Genomic DNA, 23,208 nt, shown 5'->3' with positions numbered 1-23,208 from the left:
GCCTAACCTAGCCTAACCTAACCTAGCCTAGCCTAACCTAACCTAACCTAACCTAACCTAACCTAGCCTAGCCTAGCCTAGCCTAACCTAACCTAACCTAACCTAACCTAACCTAGCTATGTGTGTGAGCTCCATGGCATCGTGAGTAACCTAACCTAACCTAGCCTAACCTAACCTAGCCTAACCTAGCCTAGCCTAACCTAGCCTAGCCTAGCCTAGCCTAACCTAACCTAACCTAACCTAACCTAGCCTAGCCTAGCCTAGCCTAACCTAACCTAACCTAACCTAACCTAGCTATGTGTGTGAGCTCCATGGCATCGTGAGTAACCTAACCTAACCTAGCCTAACCTAACCTAGCCTAACCTAGCCTAGCCTAACCTAGCCTAGCCTAGCCTAGCCTAACCTAACCTAACCTAACCTAGCCTAGCCTAGCCTAGCCTAACCTAACCTAACCTAACCTAACCTAGCTATGTGTGTGAGCTCCATGGCATCGTGAGTAACCAACCAACGGGTCAGCTTCACTTGAGCAGTTGTGTGGTTTTTTGGAGTGGTGCAAAACACTCCCTTAGGGAGCTATGTGTGTGTGCCTGGGTGCCTGGGTGCCTGGGTCTGAGCACGAAAATAGCATGGTTGTTTTTCACCACCTGTGCGCAACCTAACACGCACATATTAACTGTATAGTATGATGATTTTGGGTGTGCCTGTACAGTACAGTACAGTACAGTACAGTACAGTACAGTACAGTACACTACAGTAGTGTGTGTGTGCGTGGAAACATTGCTCTAAATGGCACAGCTGTTTAGTCATGAGAGAGACGAATGGCTCTGGGCAGCAGAGGAATAACATGAGGGTGGAATCAATATCCTTGACCTGGTCAGATGTTTAACCACTTGAACCCTGAGGAACTTGCCGATATTGCTTAATTGTTACATGCGCTGGATATGATCAGCAGTGGAAATAGGAAGGTGCTGGAGCAATTCATAAACAATAATATGACATATGGTATAATGTTATTTCTTCATTCAGAGCATGCCAACACATTACACAGCGTAAGAGAGGTGATGGCGCAATCGGTGTAAATGCATGACAGCTATAATTTCAATAAACATGGTTATGACATGGCGTTGTATAGACACATACGTGTAAGTGTAGCTTCTCCCGTAGTAGAAAGGGCTGCGACAGAGAGCAGGTTTATGTATCGAGCACTGATCCATTTCCGGTTGCCGGAGCCGACTGCCGTAGCCGTCGTTGCTTAAGCCTAAGGGCCGATTCATACTCCTATTTTACCGCTGTTTCAGCGCTGTAGTGCCGAAATGATTTCGGCTCGTCGGAAATTTTCAGTAACACCGAAGAGCCGACTTTAGGACGGTACCCCCCCCCCCCCCCCCCCCCCCCCCCCCGAACCTAAAATGACGTCACATTGTAGGCTCTACAGAGCCGACTTTTATTCGGCTCTAAAATAAGAGTATGAATCGGCCCTTAACTAAATGGGGCCTTTCTTTTGGGCGTTTGACCAACGGGACGCACCGGTGAACTTTCATTGCGTCTTTACTTGCCTTCAGTTATTGACATGCTTTGTTTGTTTGTTTGTGGGCAGGTTCTGGTGCCTTGCAGCGGAAGCCTGAGCCCAGGCACGTACACATCGGTCCAGTTCGACAGCTACGTTCTGAAGCCTGTGGAGGACGGCTATCAGACTCTGGATGGAAAGGTATAACGTCTTCTTTATGGTCTTAAAGAAGTCGTACATGCATGGGCAACTGGCGGCTCCGGGGGCCACATGCGGCCCTCAACATCACTTAATGCCATCACTTAATTTATAGACTTATAGGCTTTTAACCCATTTTGACCTGAGGCCGATTCTAAAAACGCCTCTAAATCCTGACCTAGATTTTCTGAAAAACTTCAAATATTTATATAGCAGCATCAAAAGTTTTACATTTTTGAATACTGTACATACTGTACAGCACCCAAAAATGGGTTCCCGGCCTGAGGGGGCAAAACACCAAAAGGGGTTCCCGCCCAGAATGGGTTTTAATCCAACCCCATCTTCTCCTAAAATACCTGTGTGACCTGAACGTCAGTAGTAACTTTTTTTGAGGATTAGGGAGTTTCTGAGAGAGAGACCCCAACCAGTCTGTATTAATAAGACCAAGGAGCTGTGTTTGGGAGGGGGTTTAAGGAGCTGTGTTTGGGAGGGGGTTTAAGGAGCTGTGTTTGGGAGGGGGGTCAAGAGCAGAGGGCTCAGGGGTCCATCTTTAGGCCTGTTACTAAGGCAGCGTTGGCCGAACGGTTTGCGGAGCGGTCTTGATACCGGAAGGTCGCCAGTTCGAATCCCCAAACCGGCACGTTAAAACTACCACCGCTGAAGTGCCCTTGAGCAAGGCATTGAACCCCTATACCATGAAATGCTCTATGAGCAGGGTGTGGCTGTAAACAAGCATCTGGAGCTTAGTCCACTTTCCTGCAGGGTAAACAAAGAACTTTGCTTTGCTTTGCTTACGAGGGGAGGAAGTGGAGCAGGTCAGTGACTTTAAATATCTGGGAACAACCATAGACAATAAACTCACCTTTCAGACCAATGCAGATACTGTAACATCTACAAAAAAGGCAAAGGCAAGCGGCTTTATCTTCTCAGGAAACGGAGAAGTTGTAATGCTAGTAAACACACCCTGACCATGGTCTATATAGATCACTCACTGAGAGTGTTCTCACTTTTAACATGGTGTCCTGGTTTGGGAATCTAGATAAAAACAAACTCGGGTAGTCAGGCAATAACTTCAGGACATATACAACCTCTCCATAACCAAAAAAGCTATTCAGATTTACAATGATTCTACCCACCCTCTTCGCTCTGAATTTGACTTGTCGCCATCGGGCAGGAGGCTTAGGGCTATATAAACTAGCTAAAAAGAATTGGGTTACAAAACTTTGTTTGTGCCAATACTGCTGTGGACATTTTAAATGAGAAAATGTTTAAATAGTTCACCTAACACCCACTGTTCATGATCACTGTGTTTATGTGAATGCATGTTATATAGTATTTTAATGCATCTGTGTATTCTAATGTCTAATGTTTTATTGTTGTAACTGACTGCCGGTGATGTGCCAAAGAGAATTTTCCATTTTATGTCAATTTAATGGGCAATAAAGTTTTCTTTATCTTTATCTTTACTATGCACGGAGTGCACACACACACACACACACACACACACACACACACACACACACACACACACACACACACACACACACATGTCAGTAACTGATTAGCAACTGATTTCAACACCAACAGGACCGCAGTGCCTCTTATTTTGGGCGGGAACCCCTTTTGGTGTCAGCATCATGTTATGCTTTAGCTATTGAAAAATAGCAGATCTACAAGCTCGTATCGCGCCACCGAGTGGCGCGATACGAGCTTGTAGGTCTGCTATTTTTTAAAGAAATCGTTAAAATGTGTCGCAAATCTTTGAATATACATTTCAGAGCGAACATTTTTAACTAAAATATTTGCTTCTGGGGGGGGGGGGGGGGGTCCCTGGAACTACATATTTTGAGATGGGGGGGTCCGTGTGGCCCAATAGAGATAATTCTGGGGGTCCTTGACATGAAAAAGGTTGAGCACCACTGACATAGAAACATGGGTTTTGATTAACATTGGATTTATTAGCCTTTTATTTTAATCGACCTGTCTGTAATAAAGCAGTATAGGGAGGGAGTCTGTGATATTCAGCGAGACAAATTAACTTGTCAAAGGCATCGCTTACTTCACACCAGGTGTGATGATTATTTGTTTTTAGTTTCAGTAAATTTCAGTTACAGATGTGCCATTCCAACACTTCCCTGTACTTTTCCTGATTTTTTTTCTGGAAGTACTTGTTTTCCCCAAGGTTCTTTTCACCTAGCCTAAGGGCCGATTCATACTCCAATTTTACCGCTGTTTCGGCGCTGTAGAGCCGAAATGATTTCGGCTCGTCAGAAATTTTCAGTAGCACCGAAGAGCCGACTTTAGGAGGGTACCCGCCCCCCCGAACCTCAAATGACGTCAAATTGTAGGCTCTACAGAGCCGAACCGTCTTTTATTCGGCTCTAAAATAGGAGTATGAATCGGCCCTTAGCCTGGAGAATTCTTCTCTTTTGTTGCTGAAAGCAAGTGTCCCTTTTCAACACTTGCTGAATAGCATTTACATAACACCACCTTTGCAAATGCCCTCCTTTCTCACTGAAAATGTTCTGACAATTTACTGACAACCAACCTACTGTCTTGCCAATGGCATGACGTACGTGTGAATAATTTTTCCGCCAGTTCTAGTTATTTCATAAGATAAGAAAAGACAACTTTGTTTTTTTTTTTTCAACGAAGGTTCATGTTTTAGGATGTTTTCAGATAAAGTAATAGTGAGTGTTATTTTTTTTTCATGTGTTGCTTTCTTTCGATTTTAGCTATTGTTTTGACCGGGTGGCATTCGGCTAAATGTTTTATTTATTTATTTATTTTTAACATTTTATGGAGATTTCTGTATTATTATTTACTACAGTCCTACTATAGACCCCAGAAAATTACATCAAAAGATCACTGGATCTATTGAAATGTGAAGGGGGATTTGTGGGGGTCCTTGACTTGAAATAATAGTTGGTGAACCACTGACATAAACATAAGGTTTTTCAGAAAACTGTTAGGATTTAGAAGGCATTTGTAGAATATGTTCTCAGGTCTAAATGGGTTGAGATAGATAGATAGATAGATATTTATTTACAATTTAGGCATTTAGCAGACGCTCTTAATCCAGAGCGACTTACATTTAAGCAAGAACAAAAAAAGCATGGGAATACATCACATAAAAAGCATTTATCATGAAACATGCGTAAGCTAAGAACGTAACAGTGGAATATCTATATAATAAAACTATACATATAAACTATACATATATACTGAGGGGAAATTCAGATGGTCCCACAGCTCATACAGGCATACAATAATGTTAAAAATACAGCACGAAAAGGGGTATAAATACAGGGTACAGTATAATAACAACACTGCGACCGTCTCTCTCTCTCTCTCTCTCTCTCTCTCTCTCTCTCTCTCTCTCTCTCTCTCTCTCTCTCGCAGGAAGTCAGCATCCAGGACCGCCAGGTGCTCCTGCGTGCGGGCTTCCCGGCGCCGTCCTCCGTCTGCGTCCTCTTCGAGGAGACCTTCTACAACGACAAGGAGCAGAGCTACAGCATCCTGTGCATCGGCTCGCCGCTCTACGCCGCCGGCGGCGAGCACAGCCCCGATGAGCCGCCGCCGCCGCCGCCGCAGGAGCCCCCCAGCGCCCCCTACTGTCTGAAGAACATGGAGGACGTCCGGGAGTTCCTGGGCCGCCACGCGGACAGGCTGGACAAGATGGTCGCCGCCTTCCGCCAGTCCTTCAGGGAGCACGAGAGGAAGGGACTCCGGCATCACATTGTACGTTGTTGTCGTTGTTGGCGTGACTCGGGACCGCGCACGCACGCACGCACGCACGCACGGTCACATGCACGGTCACATGCACGCACGCACGCGACCACGCACGCACAAACGCTTTCATTCCTCACCATCATTTTTCGACCGCGGTCGAGATCGTAGATTTCACAATATCACGCCAGACTTCCCGGCCCTTCATCGCCATCCCCAGTTCCTGCTTACTGATGCATGTGTCCCCTATCGAGCGTCGCGGTCCCGCCCCCCCGGAAAATAAATCACTGTTCATTTTCCTCATAGGCATTTCTTAAAGTATTTATTCAAAGACGGTTACGCCGCGCACAAAGCCAACTCGGATCGTGACAAATCATGACAATGAACACAATATCTTGGGCCGATCAAATCATTAGAAAGAAGAAAATAAAGGCAGGACACAACACTATCAAATAATTTATAAGAAGAAAGTCAAAACAAATTTTGTTTTGACTTTCTTCTTATAAATTATTTGATCGGCCCAAAACATTGTGTTCATTGTCATGATTTGTCACGATCCGAGTTGGCTTTGTCCGCGGCGTAACCGTCTTTAAATAAATACTTTAAGAAATGCCTATGGGGAAAAATGCATTGGGTTTCATTTCCTGGGCCACTCGTTGTTCTGAAAGGGGGAGAGACTGCGACGCTCTATAGCGATGACATCAGGGAACGACAGTTTTCTAAACCTCTGGTCTGCTCTGAGGCAGGACTCCAGTAGAAGAAGGGAAGATTAGATCTGTAGCAGTGGCCGGCAAACTGTGTTCTTCTGGATCGGACTAGTGAAGAAAGGTTCGATTAGATCAGTCTATGGGTGGCTCTTCCAAGACAGATTTTGCGCTCTCATTAGAGCGCAAAATTCCTCAAAATTCTAATTTAAAAATTCTCAAAATTCATTCCTACAACCCCAAGGCCCGCTGTATTCCATTTTCTCACAGCTTCTAGCATGAACCCATTGAGACCGGAGGCCAGATTCTACCAAAGGTCTTCTAAATCCTGACCGTTTTTATGAAAAACCCTATGTTTCTATATGTCAGTGGTCCTCAAACTATTTCATGTCAAGGACCACCAAAATGATATGCAATTGGCCACCGACCCCCCCATCTGAAAATATGTTGTTCCAGGAACCCCCCCCCCCCTCCCCACCAGAAGCAAAGATATATGAGTTAAAAACATTTGCTGTGAAAGAATATATTCAAACTGATTTGCACCACATTTTCAAGATTTCTCAAAAATATCATTTGAGTGTAGGTTAATCACAGTGTAAAACAGCTGAACACTATTTTTCACATTGCTTGCTGGAAATACTGTAAATAGTTTATCAATTAATTAAAATGTTCTTCTCCTTGCCTTCAGGACTCGGTGAATGCCCTTTATTCTAAATGTCTTCAGTGCCTGTTGAGAGAACCTCGCCTGGTAAATATGAACATAATACATAAAACATATATACAGCAATACAAGAAATAAATAATGTATCTTATTAATAAACTATATACCAACTTAATACTTAACTGTGATACTTTGTCCCTCCCTGCCAGAGACTTCTGGCCAAACAGGAGCTTCAGATGGCTCTCCTCAAACAAGCAGTGGAGGTACAATAATGTTTTATTAATATTTTATTAATATCATCAATAATGATTACCAACAGTGGGAAATCTATCGTATTTGAAAGAAATCACACCTGTGTGAAGTGAGGGGCGCTAATATACTACAGGGACTACAGATGAAATTTAGCTTTGGCTAACTCTGGCCCATTTACATTGATGTGAAAACTGACATGTTGATTAATGAGCTTTGTCCCTGTCAAATAAATACATAAAATAAATAAGTTAACCCATTTTGACCTGTGATCAGATTCTAAAAAATGTCTTCTACGTCCTGAGAGTTTTCTGAAAAAGCTATGTTTCTATGTCAGTCGTTCTTCGATTTTTACAAAAATAGCAGACCTACAAGCTCCACCGAGTGGCGTGCTACGAGCTTGTAGATCTGCTATTTTTGGTTTTTACATTTTACATAAATGAGCTCTCTACTCTACTCTATTCTGTCTCATATTCTGCATGAAAAACGTACTGTATCTATCTGCGTTGTTGAAAATAAATATGTCGCCTCTCTTACCCCCCTCTTACCCCCCCCCCCCCTATAGATGTATATTCATCATGGTATCCATGATTTAATCTTTAACTTTGTGGGAACACTTGAAGCTAGCCAGGTATGTATCATTTTATTTTTTTTATTCTTCATTTAAATCAGTGGTTTTCAACCAGTGGTCCGGGGACCACCAGTGGTCCTTGAGGGGGTTCCAGGTGGTCCCCAGTGGTCTGGGGACCACCAGTGGTCCTTGAGGGGGGTTCCAGGTGGTCCGGGGACCACCAGTGGTCATTGAGGGGGTTCCAGGTGGTCCGGGGACCACCAGTGGTCCTTGAGGGGGTTCCAGGTGGTCCGGGGACCACCAGTGGTCATTGAGGGGTTCCAGGTGGTCCGGGGACCACCAGTGGTCCTTGAGGGGGTTCCAGGTGGTCCGGGGACCACCAGTGGTCATTGAGGGGGTTCCAGGTGGTCCGGGGACCACCAGTGGTCATTGAGGGGGTTCCAGGTGGTCCCCAGTGGTCCGGGGACCACCAGTGGTCATTGAGGGGGTTCCAGGTGGTCTGGGGACCACCAGTGGTCCTTGAGGGGGGTCCAGGTGGTCCAGAGACCACCAGTGGTCCTTGAGGGGGTTCCAGGTGGTCCGGGGACCACCAGTGGTCATTGAGGGGGTTCCAGGTGGTCCGGGGACCACCAGTGGTCCTTGAGGGGGTTCCAGGTGGTCCGGTGGTCATTGAGGGGGTTCCAGGTGGTCCGGGGACCACCAGTGGTCCTTGAGGGGGTTCCAGGTGGTCCCCATACAGCTAAATGATGGCGAGCTGTTGATCAATTGGACCGCCAAGAGTTAAATTATTGTTAAACATCTGTATTACTTAAATTTACAAGAAGTCTACACAATTGGAGCATGTAGATAGAATAGTTATTTTGATCAAGGTTTTCATGTCATCTCTCCTAATATATATATATATTATTATTATTATTATTATTATTATCTCTCCTAATGGGGCCAACGTCGATACAGCATGGAACTGTGCACAATCTGTTTGTTTTTCAAAATTATTGCTTTTTCAATTTAGTCACAAACAATTAAGACAACAAATGAAACAAAACTAGACAAGTGAATAATAAATACATTACACAACGAAATATTTACAGAAAAGATACAATACAGACAATACAATACAATACAATACAAAACAATACAATAAAATAATAAAACAAATTAATAATAAATAAATAAAGGGAAAAAGAAATGCCATTGCACCCTGGGTAATATTAATTCACACTGTATTCAAGGAAAACAAGAGAGAAAGGGCCGTTGCGCTCACACACCACAACGGGATGGATCTCTGACCGCAATATGCATTATGTATCCTCCCCATCAATGGGATCTCTGACAGCAATATGCATTATGTATCCTCCCCATCAATGGGATCTCTGACAGCAATATGCATTATGTATCCTCCCCATCAATGGGATCTCTGACCGCAATATGCATTATGTATCCTCCCCATCAATGGGATCTCTGACAGCAATATGCATTATGTATCCTCCCCATCAATGGGATCTCTGACAGCAATATGCATTATGTATCCTCCCCATCAATGGGATCTCTGACCGCAATATGCATTATGTATCCTCCCCATCAATGGGATCTCTGACCGCAATATGCATTATGTATCCTCCCCATCAATGGGATCTCTGACCGCAATATGCATTATGTATCCTCCCCATCAATGGGATCTCTGACCGCAATATGCATTATGTATCCTCCCCATTTCGGATAATATTTGTCCAGTCTGTCGGACCTCCTATTATGCCATTTCTTCGTATGCTGCAACCTTACCTAACTCCACAAACCAGTCATGAAACGAGGGGAACTCCCTGACGCTTTCCAACGCCTCGTCAGCACCTGTCTACCAATCATGATAGCCGTCAGAGATGGGCAAAATACATTGAAAATGTATTTTGATACAAAATACAAATACTGGGTCAAAAAATGTATCTAAATACAAAATACAAAATACATCTTCCATCCCAGCGAAATACAAATTACAAAATACAAAAAAAGTATTTAAAATACGTATTTCAAATACATGTATTTCAAATACTTAGCCGTGAGGCTGAAATCTACATAATCACAGTGAGCAACGTGATTACAGTGAGTGAAGCCTATAGGGCAGAAGGGGAAAATCAACCCATGTCATTTCTATAGATACAATTATGAATTTGTTTCCATTGTGCACAATCTTATAACGATAACAACATATTCTCTTAGGTCTTTGGGTTTGAGAAACTAAATGTCATCAAATGGGGGACCTGAGATCAGATTCATACGAGGTTTCCACTGGACACAAACACTGGTCTGATGAACCCATTCTGACCTGAGATCAGATTCATATGAGGTTTCCACTGGACACAAACACTGGTCTGATGAACCCATTCAGACCTGAGATCAGATTCTAAAAATGTCAGTCGTTCTTCGATTTTTCAAAAAATAGCAGACCTACAAGCTCGTATCGCGCCACTCGGTGGCGCGCTATGAGCTTGTAGATCTGCTATTTTTAAATAGCTAAAGCTTAAAAAGATGCTAATACCAAAATGGGTTCCCGTTCAGAATGGGTTAATAATGAATAATGTATAATGGAGCTTGACATGAAAAAAAGGTTGAAAACCACTGATATAAAGTATAAAGTGTATAGTGTTTCTATGTGTGTGTGTGTGTGTGTGAACTGCTGGTCCCAGATCTGTCCTTATAATTATGTCACCCATCATGGCAGGACGCTGCCTTCAACAAGACCGCACGAGGTCTGCAGGATCTCCAGCAGAAAGACCTGGGGGTGAAATCTGAATTCAGGTCTGTTTGCTCTTCTTCTGTGTCCTGAACTGTGTGTTCAATGCCATGGTTGCGAACGCACTGAGCACTAACTATGAGACCCTGCAGATCATGTCTGTCTGTCTGTGTGTGTGTCTGTCTGTCCCGCTGTGACACCACCCGCCCGCCACCAGAGGGCGCAGCTGTAGCTCACACACACACACACACACACACACACACACACACACACACACACAAACAACCACACACACACAGTAGAAAACTTAAAAAAAATTATTAACTAAAAAGAAAAAAAAAGTACGTAATTTATTCTAATTGTTGTTATTGCAATTTACGAGCTGCGTTCGCTTCCCGCGTTTGCGCGTCTTACTTGTTCTCTATTTCCTTTCACGCCAAGGACCCCCAAAATGATATGTACCTATATTTGGCTGCAGATTCCCCCCCATCTCAAAACTATTGTTGTGCCAGGGACCTCCAGAATAAAAGCTCTACACCAAAGTTAAAATCCACATTATGCTATGAACTTGTACAGTATAAGCACTATTTCCGAATGGCCAAAGCATAAAAGATGTGAACGTGGTTAAAATGATTGTGATGCTATATATAATATTATTATTTTTAGCTGGGGACCCCCTGGTACCCCCATGGTTCCCTGTGGCTCCCTTTTCTTCTTTTCTTCTTCAGCAATGGAGGACAATATTTGTAGCACTTAGCACACCTTAGTGACCGCCCCTTTTCAATAGAACAGAACATGCTAAATGAGAAGTAATGTAAGCACTTAACTGTGCTCAAATCTGGGACAATTTGGTACTAATGAACGTTGATCTGCAAAACCATCTTTGAAAACCGGGACATGTCTGTGGTCGCTACTTGCTACCTAGCGTCTACATACTGCTAACCACCATGCTACCTAGCGTCTACATACTGCTAACCACCATGCTACCTAGCGTCTACATACTGCTAACCACCATGCTACCTAGCGTCTACATACTGCTAACCACCATGCTACCTAGCGTCTACATACTGCTAACCACCATGCTACCTAGCGTCTACATACTGCTAACCACCATGCTACCTAGTGTCTACATACTGCTAACCACCATGCTACCTAGCGTCTACATACTGCTAACCACCATGCTACCTAGCGTCTACATACTGCTAACCACCATGCTACCTAGCGTCTACATACTGCTAACCACCATGCTACCTAGCGTCTACATACTGCTAACCACCATGCTACCTAGCGTCTACATACTGCTAACCACCATGCTACCTAGTGTCTACATACTGCTAACCACCATGCTACCTAGCGTCTACATACTGCTAACCACCATGCTACCTAGTGTCTACATACTGCTAACCACCATGCTACCTAGCGTCTACATACTGCTAACCACCATGCCGTCTCCATACCTAGCGTCTACATACTGCTAACAACCATGCTACCTATAGGGCTGTACTTTGCGTGTCTTAAGTACCAGGTCTTATTCCCTAACATGAGTAAACTAAAGACCTGGAGGCGTGACCAATGGCCATTTGGCTATTCTGAGTGGCCAAAGAGCATTGACCACGCCTCCAGGTCTTTAGTTTACTCAATTTAGGGAATAAGACCTGGTACTTAAGACACGCAAAATACAGCCCCTTGTGTCTTACAACATACTGCTAACCTCCTTCCCTCCTCCGTGCAGCATCAACATTCCCCGGGCCAAGAGAGAGCTTAGCCAACTGAACGGCTGCACCTCTCCCCTCCACAAGCTGCTCTGCCTCCGGAAGGTCGTTCTCACCATCATGCAGTCACCCAGCCGCACAGGTACTGTTCTGACCACACCACGCAGTCACCCAGCCGCACAGGTACTGTTCTGACCACCACGCAGTCACCCAGCCGCACAGGTACTGTTCTGACCACCACGCAGTCACCCAGCAGCACAGGTACTGTTCTGACCACCACGCAGTCACCCAGCCGCACAGGTACTGTTCTGACCACCACGCAGTCACCCAGCAGAACAGGTACTGTTCTGACCACCACGCAGTCACCCAGCCGCACAGGTACTGTTCTGACCATCATGCAGTCACCCAGCCGTACAGGTACTGTTCTGACCGCCACGCAGTCACCCAGCCGCACAGGTACTGTTCTGACCACCACGCAGTCACCCAGCCCCACAGGTACTGTTCTGACCACCACGCAGTCACCCAGCAGCACAGGTACTGTTCTGACCACCACGCAGTCACCCAGCCGCACAGGTACTGTTCTGACCACCACGCAGTCACCCAGCCGCACAGGTACTGTTCTGACCACCACGCAGTCACCCAGCCGCACAGGTACTGTTCTGACCACCACGCAGTCACCCAGCCGCACAGGTATTGTTCTGACCACACCACGCAGTCACCCAGCCGCACAGGTTACTGTTCTGACCACCACGCAGTCACCCTGCAGCACAGGTACTGTTCTGACCGCCACGCAGTCACCCAGCCGCACAGGTATTGTTCTGACCACCACGCAGTCACCCAGCCACACAGGTACTGTTCTGACCACCACGCAGTCACCCAGCCGCACAGGTACTGTTCTGACCACCACGCAGTCACCCAGCCGCACAGGTACTGTTCTGACCACCACGCAGTCACCCAGCCGCACAGGTACTGTTCTGACCACCACGCAGTCACCCAGCATCACAGGTACTGTTCTGACCACCACGCAGTCACCCAGCCGCACAGGTACTGTTCTGACCACACCACGCAGTCACCCAGCCACACAGGTACTGTTCTGACCACCACGCAGTCACCCAGCCGCACAGGTACTGTTCTGACCACCACGCAGTCACCCAGCCGCACAGGTACTGTTCTGACCACCACGCAGTCACCCAGCCGCACAGGTACTGTTCTGACCACCACGCAGTCACCCAGCCGCACAGGTACTGTTCTGACCACCACGCAGTCACCCAGCCACACAGGTACTGTTCTGACCACCATGCAGTCACCCAGCCGCACAGGTACTGTTCTGACCACCACGCAGTCACCCAGCCGCATAGGTACAAAGAAATCTCCAGGCTCCAGCACCTCTATCCAAAGCGCTTTACAAGCCCAAAGCACTTCGCTCTTACATGATACAGTGGCTATTTGAAAAGAACAGATCTACAAGCTCACAAGTCACTGCACGTCGGCGCCGGCGCGCACACGTGCCTGCCCTGCCTGTGTGTTACTTTGGCTATTTCTTTAACCCCTAACGGCCACCGAGTGGCGCGCGATACGAGCTTGTAGGTCTGCTATTTTTTGAAAAATCGAAGAACGACTGACATAGAAACATGGCTTTTTCAGAAAACTGTCAGGATGTAGAAGACATTTTTAGAATCTGATCTCAGGTCAGATTAATGCTGTGTGACGGTGTGTGAGCCCAAACAGGCAACAGTAGGCCCACTGTCTGGACACATCCTTATTGTTTTACAGTTTGGTTTTTAAAGCGAACAAGCTCCGCCGGGTTCCTCACAACGACTCGCCAGAAGTGGAACCATCCTCTTCCAATTACCCGGTGGCCAAGCAGCCAATCAACCAATTAGGGCCTTGCCAAGGAGAAGGACAAAGGGACGAGTGTGTGTGTGTTTAGCCGAGAATGCAGATGAGACAAGACAGAGTGCCAGCCCGGGGCGTTCCAAGGTTATCCCATTCTGACCTGAGATCAGATTCATACGAGGTTTCCGCCAGACACACACTGGTCTGATGAACCCATTCTGACCTGAGATCAGATTCTAAAAAATGTCAGTCGTTCTTCGATTTTTCAAAAATAGCAGACCTACAAGCTCGTATCGCGCCACTCGGTGGCGCGATATGAGCTTGTAGATCTTGCTATTTTTAAATAGCTAAAGCATAACATGATGCTGACACCAAAAGGGGTGCCCGGTCAGAATGGGTTATTATAGTTAACTAAAACTAACAAAATCATGAAATCGAGATGTGAAGAAAATATATTTTATTTAACTGACGGGCAAAGGCAGGTCAATTGTACATTGTTCAAGGAAGGGAATTCAACGTGCTTTAAATACCTTAACTGAAACTGTGTGGCACTGTGTAGGAAATGAACCGAAACTAACTACATTTATAGACAAAATGTCCTTTTAGTCAATTCATGTAGTCTTGGATAGCATTTTATACAGACTTATAGCACGTGATGTAGACGGCACTAGAATTGCATTGTATGTGGTCATAAATGGTAAATGGTGCATTTATATAGCGCCTTTATCCAAGGCGCTTTACATAAATTGTGCATTACATTCACCCATTCACACACACATTCATACACCGATGGCAGCGGAAACCATGCAAGGCACCAACTAGCACATCGGGAGCAATTAGGGGTTCAGTGTCTTGCTCAAGGACACTTCGGCAGTAACTCTGGGGGAGCCCACAGGGTTCGAACTGGCAACCTTACGGTTACCATCCAGGCACTCTACCCCTGAGCCACCGCCGCCCTGCACTTTATAGTATATAAGTATAGTATAGTTGCGAACGCAGTGAGCCACTTACTATGAGACCCTGCTGCTCATGTCTGTGTGTCTGTCCCGCTGTGACACCACCCGCCCGCCACCAGAGGGCGCAGCTGTAGCACACACACACACACACACACACACACACAGGGCGCAGCTGTAGCACACACACACACACACACACACACACACACACACAACCACACACACACGAGCTGCGTTCGCTTCCCGCGTTTGCGCGTCTTACTTGTATATATGTATAGTTTATATGTACTAGCCCTTACCCGTTGTGAGATATTGCCTCAACGGGTATTATATATTGGGTACTGCGCGCTGGGTGCATTTTCGCATTTTTAATTCACTAATAAATTAATTATTAATTTATAATTTAATAATAAAATACATATTTATTAACAGTTTGCAGAATTACCGTACATTTCAAGCACAAACTCAATACAAAGACTGTTAACTGTGAGTGGACGACACAATTAAGCATTACACTTCTTGTTTACAAGAGGGTCCACATTGTTCAATTCATCAAAACATTTAGAGACGTACAAATAGACCCTTCTATATAGTTAACCCATTCTGAACGGGCACCCATTTTGGTGTTAGCATCATGTTATGCTTTAGCTATTGAAAAATAGCAGATCTACAAGCTCGTATCGCGCCACCGAGTGGCGCGATACGAGCTTGTAGGTCTGCTATTTTTGAAAAAATCGAAGAGCGACTGACATTTTTAGAATCTGATCTCAGGTCAGAATGGGTTCATCAGACCCAGTGTGTGTCCGGCGGAAAACCTCGTATGAATCTGATCTGAGGTCAGAATGAGTTAAAGAACAGAACAGGAATTCATCATAAAGGAAGCAAAAAGGGAAAAGAAAGATAATACAGTGAGGGGTTAAAAAGGGGGGTGGGGGTGGTTTCCTGAGTGAAAGAGGCACTTGTCTTTGTCTGCAGGACGTTCGTTAGGCTTTATGTTCACTGGGGTTTGAACTGCTGAAGTTGCATCACTGTGAGTCGAGCACATTGTGCAACGCAAACGAAGCTGATTGAAGACTTCCCTTTTCCTCCCTCAGTCACCATAGAGGCCATGTGTGCAGATGACCTCCTCTGTGTCATCCTATACTTACTGGCCAAGACGGAAATCCCCAACTGGTGAGTGACATTTACGTTTAAACCCACGTACGTGTGTGTTTGTGTGTGTGTGTGTGTGTGCGTGTGACTATACTTCATGTCAAGGACCCCTAGAATTATATGTAATTGGCCGCCGACCCCCATCTGAAAATATATTGTTCCAGGGACCCCCCCCCCCCCCCCAGAAGCAAAGATTTGAGTTGACGTTTGCTGCGAATGAATATATATTCAAAGATCTGCGCCACATTTTCACAATTTCTAAAAGAAAAATCACACCCATGTGAACTGAGTGGTGCAACTCTCCTCTCTCCCTCCCCCCCCCCCTCCTCTCCCCTCCTCTCCTCTCTCTCTCTCTCTCTCTCTCTCTCTCTCTCTCTCTCTCTCTCTCTCTCTCTGTTTCTGGCAACAGCGCCCCTACTGGTACTCATTATACTGGCTCATTATCACATACATAGGTGAACACATAGGTGAAAACATAGGTGAACACGGACATTGCTGTTCCTTGGGGTGGTTGCACCACTCAAAAATAGCAGAGCTTGTAGATCTGCTATTTTTCAACAGGTAAAGTTTAAAACAATGGGTTAAAGTGGTTAAACGCCAAAGCGACACGGACGCGTTCCCGTCCTCAATGGGTTAAGACAAGAGAGGTGTTCCTTTTCTCCAGGATGGCCAACCTGAGCTACGTCAAGAACTTCCGCATCAGCCACTCCAGCGGCTCCGGGAAGGACGAGCTCAGCTACTGTCTGACCAGCTTCGAGGCCGCCGTGGAGTACATCAGCCTGGGCAACCTCAGCCAGGAGAACACGGTAGGACCTTAGGCCTCTTTCACACGGCCACCATCTCCAGATAAAACGTCAAAGTCCCGTTGCATTCTCATTTGTTTTATCGACCCTTTACACGAGAACGCACACTTTATGAAAACGCTATAATGTCGCGAATACTGGAAGACTCGACCCGGTGCGTGCCCGTTTTTCCTCCCGGAATTGTCACCAGTGAGGGGGATAACTTTGTAATATGCTATTGGCTGTTTGTATTCTTTTTGGAAAAATATAAAAAGATACTCCTGTAGAAAGGCTATATTATTTTACTTATATTGACCCTATAAACAATTTAGTATTATTTAGTATTATGTAAGGTTTTGCCCCCTCAAATGGTACCTCGTCAGATAATCCCCACATATCCTACAACAACTTCTGTGAACAGACTTCACTGTAGTAGCTTTTCATAAATTATATTTGTACTTAGGCTGTCTGCTGTCATGAAAGTTTATAGTTAGAGAAATTCAAAGTCCAGCCGTCTGCTGTCCAGCCTCTCCCACCAACCCCTCACTGGGGAAGATTCTGGGAGGAAAACAGAAACGGGGTGAGTTGTCTTGTTACCAATGTCGCTATAGGTGTCGTTAACGGGCTGCATGTTATACGTACAAGAAGAAGAGCCAGCTCCTCCTTCACGCAACGGGGCAGCACAGAGCACGCAGGCAGAGCAACGGGCAGCACAGAGCACGCAGGCAGAGCGCGCCACGGCCGGGACGGACATGTATTTTATAATACATTAGGCTACATGAACGCTGCTGCCGCCTATCGCAATTAAGGCATCTTATTTACGTCATGGTTTTACATTCACCATCGCTGATGAGCGGCACTTTGTAGGCGAGGAGGGAGGCTTGTTTAGGAACTATATTCATATCATATATAATACACTAAAAACACTGTTCTCGTGTAAAAGGACATCAGCAAACGATACTTTATTTTGCCATTTTATATGAACAGACACCATTCTCATGTAAAGACCACCTTAGAGTATATATTAATAGAGACGGCACCGGGTTTCTCCCGTCGTCCACTTGCAGTAAGTTGCTCAAAAGCAACATGAGGCGATTTCACTCCTCCCTCCGGGTATAGGAACAGAGTGCATTCTGGGATTGATTGCCCCAATAACATGAACGCGCTGGCCGTTGACTACATCATTGGCGACGTTTGCGCTGCGTTCACGTATTAAACATTCGTTCACGTGTCATGGCCCCAATCACATCAACGTGAACAATGATAGTCAACGGAGCAGCGCTGGTTCGAGCTGAGATGACAAACTCGGCCACTATGTCCAGTTCTCCTCAGGGTTTCCTCCGGGAGCCGTCTCTATCCATATATACTCTAAGGGTAGGACACTGGAGTACACCATGCACCATTGAGTACACAATGCACCATTTTCACCATTTACATCAGCCACTGCAACCTGAGTCATTAGGACACCGTGGAGTACCGAGTGTGTCTTCTAAATCCTAACCATTCTCTGGAAAACCTATGTTTCTATATCAGTGGTGCTCAATATTGCATGTCAAGGACCCCAAAAATGATATGTAAATTGGCCACCGACCCCCATCTGAAAATATGTTCTTCCAGGAACCCCTCCAGAAGCAAAGAAAAAACCGTTTCCTTTGAAAGAATATAATATTCAAAGATTTGCGCCACATTTTCAAGATTTTTCAAAAATAGCAAGATCTACAAGAGCTTGTAGATCTGCTATTTTTCAAAAGCTAAAGTATAACATAATGCCTTAAAACGCCAAAAGGGGTTCTCGTCTACAATGGGTGTGATGTATAATTTGATAGCATATGACTCAACACAGGTCATAAGTCTGGTGTAGATTAGGTGTCCGGGAAGCTAGGCCTGGGAAGATCTCATTCAGAGATCTCACTCAAGGAGACCCATTGTCCCTGTGATTAAATCTTAATCTTAATGGGGCGGCGGTGGCTCAGGGGTAGAGTGCCTGGATGGTAACCGTAAGGTTGCCAGTTCGAACCCGGGCTCCCCCAGAGTTACTGTCGAAGTGTCCTTGAGCAAGACACTGAACCCCTAATTGCTCCCGATGTGCTAGTTGGTGCCTTGCATGGTTTCCGCTGCCATCGGTGTATGAATGTGTGTGTGAATGGGTGAATGTAATGCACAATCTCTGTAAAGCGCCTTGGATAAAGGCGCTATATAAATGCACCATTTACCATTTACCATTTACCCTATCTGTTGAGTTTATTTCAGTTACTACATTTACATATAATCTTAGAATCGTCTGTATAAACAAAGCCTTTGTTCCTGATGCTGTCAGCACTCCAGGTGTTTGGAGACAGTGTCTTATCTTAAAAGTAATACAGTCTTAAAACTGCAGGTCTAGAATATATCTGTGCTTAATCTGTTAGACCTGTTGATACGTTCTACCTTTTTCATTACTTAGTTTCATATTCCGTTTGTTTAAGACTGAACTATAAAGGTATTTGAATGTAGGACAATACAGAGCTATTGTCATCATTTGTAAATATATAGCCTATTTTGAATTAGTCTTTAAAGTAAGATTCGGTTAACATGTGTTTTATCCGTTAATTGGTGAAGTTTATCATGAGTCAGCAACAGTTAAAATGTATTCCTTTGACATTTCATTCTTATAGTTACATGTGTTAATAAGGTTCTATTAATATAAAAGTATAGTTAGCTGGCCACATGAGCTACATGCAAATTATGTCCCGCCTACTCTCACAGGCATTCCATTTTGATTGGCTCCCATAGAGAGGAGGCGGCCTGTTTGAATCCGGAGGTGAATATATGTGACCAGATTTGACTGAGAGACTGCCATCGCGCACATTCCAGCTTTTCACCAGAGGAGAAAAACGTTTTTTTTTTTTTTTTTTTTTTTCAAAATGAGTTAATAGCACAGGCAGACTCTTCACATACTAGAGCATGTCTGAAATAAGTGTCAAAGCTGAAATTGACATGTAAATATGAAAAAAAAATGCTTAAACATGTAGCTAGGTGTAATGTTAGAGACCACATAAGTGAACCTTTCAAGCCTGTTTTCTCAACTCGCTGTTTTCTGCAAGACATCACTCTATAAGCCATATCTCCAAACCTGGTGGGTCAAACTGAACAACCAATCTGTCAATTTGAAGCTATGATTCCCTGCTTTCATATGAAATGAAAAATCAAAAAATCAAAAAAATCCAATGGCAGTCTCCCAGTCAAATTTGGTCACATATTGTAATGTTGGAACTACTGTATTTGTGCTCACACTGCGTAAGTCGATTCGAAGGGACTTTAAACTGTGTGACTCCATTTTGGGCCCTTGTACCCTGGCTTGTAAACTGAGAGTAACTTTGGTCAAATAAAACTTTGATACCTACAAACCGACTGAACCCTCCGCCTGGACTTCTTTGAGAGAAACACCATCGATTGATACACACTGCACAGAGTCTTGACCGAGAATATACGCCAGGTTAAAGTTACTGACGCAACGCCACAGTATGTGGTTGACTAATACTATACTACTACTAGTGACTAAATTTGACTGAGGGACTGCCATTTAATTTTTTTGAATTTTCGTTGTTTCATGTCATGTGAAAGCAGGGAATCATAGCTTCAAATTGACATATTGGTTGTTCAGTTTGACCCACCAGTTTTGGAGATATGGCTTATAGAGTAATGTCTTGCAAGAGAAACAGCGAGTTGAGAAAACAGGCTTGAAAGGTTCACTTCTGTGGTCTCTAACGTTACACCTATATGTTTAAAGGTATATTCAGTGATTTCACTCAAAAAACCTTAGGTTTCGTTTTTGGCTGGGACCTAAGCCTTTCATCCAATCAGGATAGAGAACCAAAAACGAAACCTAAGGTTTTTTGACCCCCAGGGGTTAACTGGGGACAGGGAGGAACTCCTTATATGGCCAGCACACTCTATAGTAGGGAGGATTATCACAACAAAACAAAAAATAAGTGATATTTGAATTAAGTGAAATCACTGAATATACCTTTTAAGCGTTTATTTCATATTTACATGTCGATTTCCGCTCTGACACTTATTTCAAGACATGCTCTAGTATGTGACGAGTCTGCATGTGTGCTATTAACTCTGGTGAAAAGCTGTACTTTGCGCGATGGCAGTCTCTCAGTCAAATCTGGTCACACTAGTCAATGCTCTGCACCTGTTCTCCCTACAGGGCTGTTTGGGGGTCCTGAAAGACAAGGCCTTGTTCAGGCAGAAAATGAGCCTCCTCTCTCAGAACGCTGCCACCCCCATAGACTGTCTGTTTGAGGTGAGTCTCTCTCAGAACGCTGCCACCCCCATAGACTGTCTGTTTGAGGTGAGTCTCTCTCAGAACGCTGCTACCCCCATAGACTGTCTGTTTGAGGTGAGTCTCTCTCAGAACGCTGCTACCCCCATAGACTGTCTGTTTGAGGTGAGTCTCTCTCAGAACGCTGCTACCCCCATAGACTGTCTGTTTGAGGTGAGTCTCTCTCAGAACGCTGCTACCCCCATAGACTGTCTGTTTGAGGTGAGTCTCAGAACGCTGCTACCCCCATAGACTGTCTGTTTGAGGTGAGTCTCTCTCAGAACGCTGCCACCCCCATAGACTGTCTGTTTGAGGTGAGTCTCTCTCAGAACGCTGCCACCCCCATAGACTGTCTGTTTGAGGTGAGTCTCAGAACGCTGCTACCCCCATAGACTGTCTGTTTGAGGTGAGTCTCAGAGCGCTGCTACCCCCATAGACTGTCTGTTTGAGGTGAGTCTCTCTCAGAGCGCTGCTACCCCCATAGACTGTCTGTTTGAGGTGAGTCTCTCTCAGAACGCTGCCACCCCCATAGACTGTCTGTTTGAGGTGAGTCTCAGAACGCTGCCACCCCCATAGACTGTCTGTTTGAGGTGAGTCTCAGAGCGCTGCTACCCCCATAGACTGTCTGTTTGAGGTGAGTCTCTCTCAGAGCGCTGCCACCCCCATAGACTGTCTGTTTGAGGTGAGTCTCAGAGCGCTGCTACCCCCATAGACTGTCTGTTTGCGGTGAGTCTCTCTCAGAGCGCTGCTACCCCCATAGACTGTCTGTTTGAGGTGAGTCTCAGAGCGCTGCTACCCCCATAGACTGTCTGTTTGAGGTGAGTCTCAGAACGCTGCTACCCCCATAGACTGTCTGTTTGAGGTGAGACAAATTAACCCATTCTGACCGGGCACCCATTTTGGTGTCGGCATCATGTTATGCTTTAGCTATTTAAAAATAGCAGATCTACAAGCTCGTATCGCGCCACCGAGTGGCGCGATACGAGCTTTGTAGGTCTGCTATTTTTGAAAAATCGAAGAACGACTGACATTTTTTTTAGAATCTGATCTCAGGTCAGAATGGGTTAATCAGACCAGTGTGTGTCCGGCGGAAACCTCGTATGAATCTGATCTCAGGTCAGAATGGGTTAATAGTACTGTATGTACTGTAGCCATGGCCACGGTGTGAATGACATGAAGTCATCAAAATGCAGCATATACTTGCTACTAGTCCAGCGATCTCTCCAAAGTCCAAACTATACCGAGCTTCCATTCACACTCAAATCATTTTTACATGGATCAGCTGCTCAGAATGCACCAGTTAACCCTCTAAGACCCGCATTCATTTCTACTTTCAAAAAATAGATTTCAACCTCACTACTACTTTGTACTACTAGGACTAAGACTAAAAAATATGTAAAAAAAAAATTATAATAATTATATAATAATATAATAAATTAATAATTTACATTTGGGGGATATCTTTCACAATAATGAATAAAACATGTTCTAGACATTCTAATGATCACAAAAAAACATATATTACAATTATTGTACCTACTTTTATTAGGGTAAAGGTCCAGACATTTTTAATTTGTGTGAATTTCAGCCTCTGTGGGGGGTATATTTATATGCAAATATCATGACCAATGGCATTGAAATGGCATTGCAATGAACATCACTGATGACGTTTAGGTGAAAAAAGAACAGAAATTATTTTTTTAATTAAAATAAAAGTGTTGCTAAAAAGCAACGCTGGGTCTTAGAGGGTTAAGGATAATACAGTGAGCTTAATACATTGAGCTTATCTTATCTTATCTTATCTTACTGTCACTGACAATACCAAATATAAACAGCCTGTCTGAGACTCTGAGGAGACGCACGCACGCAGGCGTCCTTCAATCTTCCTAGTGTGAGGTCTTCCCAGTTGTCGGGAGACGAGGGGTTCCATCTCACAGACCCTCACGAGGCTTCACACTCCACTGAGTGAAATTTAACCACTTCACTTCCAACCTGGCCTTCGCTATTTCACACATGTCCTTATTAGGAGGTTTTCGCGAAGCCGCAGCAGCAACGCCGCTAGTTCAAAGTGTTAGGCCTTGAACACCGCTCAGCAGGCGGTCAATGACCTTTAA

At 44.8% G+C, this 23,208-nt stretch overlaps 1 protein-coding gene across 1 annotated transcript in view; it reads left to right on the top strand.

Annotated features, from left to right (window-relative positions):
* Positions 1-23,208, top strand: part of ankrd27 (ankyrin repeat domain 27 (VPS9 domain)) — a 64,152-nt gene that overhangs the window by 11,328 nt on the left and 29,616 nt on the right. The window contains exons 3-13 of the mRNA XM_083762358.1: positions 481-492; positions 1,598-1,708; positions 5,108-5,446; positions 6,827-6,886; positions 7,009-7,062; positions 7,614-7,679; positions 10,336-10,412; positions 12,080-12,201; positions 15,946-16,024; positions 16,668-16,809; positions 20,981-21,076. Of these exons, the coding sequence (XP_083618484.1) occupies positions 481-492; positions 1,598-1,708; positions 5,108-5,446; positions 6,827-6,886; positions 7,009-7,062; positions 7,614-7,679; positions 10,336-10,412; positions 12,080-12,201; positions 15,946-16,024; positions 16,668-16,809; positions 20,981-21,076 (1,158 nt within the window). The remainder of the gene's footprint in view (positions 1-480; positions 493-1,597; positions 1,709-5,107; positions 5,447-6,826; positions 6,887-7,008; positions 7,063-7,613; positions 7,680-10,335; positions 10,413-12,079; positions 12,202-15,945; positions 16,025-16,667; positions 16,810-20,980; positions 21,077-23,208) is intronic.

Source organism: Protomyctophum parallelum (assembly GCF_964188405.1).
Source record: "Protomyctophum parallelum genome assembly, chromosome: 4".
Classification (NCBI taxonomy): domain Eukaryota; kingdom Metazoa; phylum Chordata; class Actinopteri; order Myctophiformes; family Myctophidae; genus Protomyctophum; species Protomyctophum parallelum.
The sequence above is the reverse complement of the archived record's forward strand: the minus strand, read 5'-3'. Positions and strand labels throughout refer to the sequence as shown.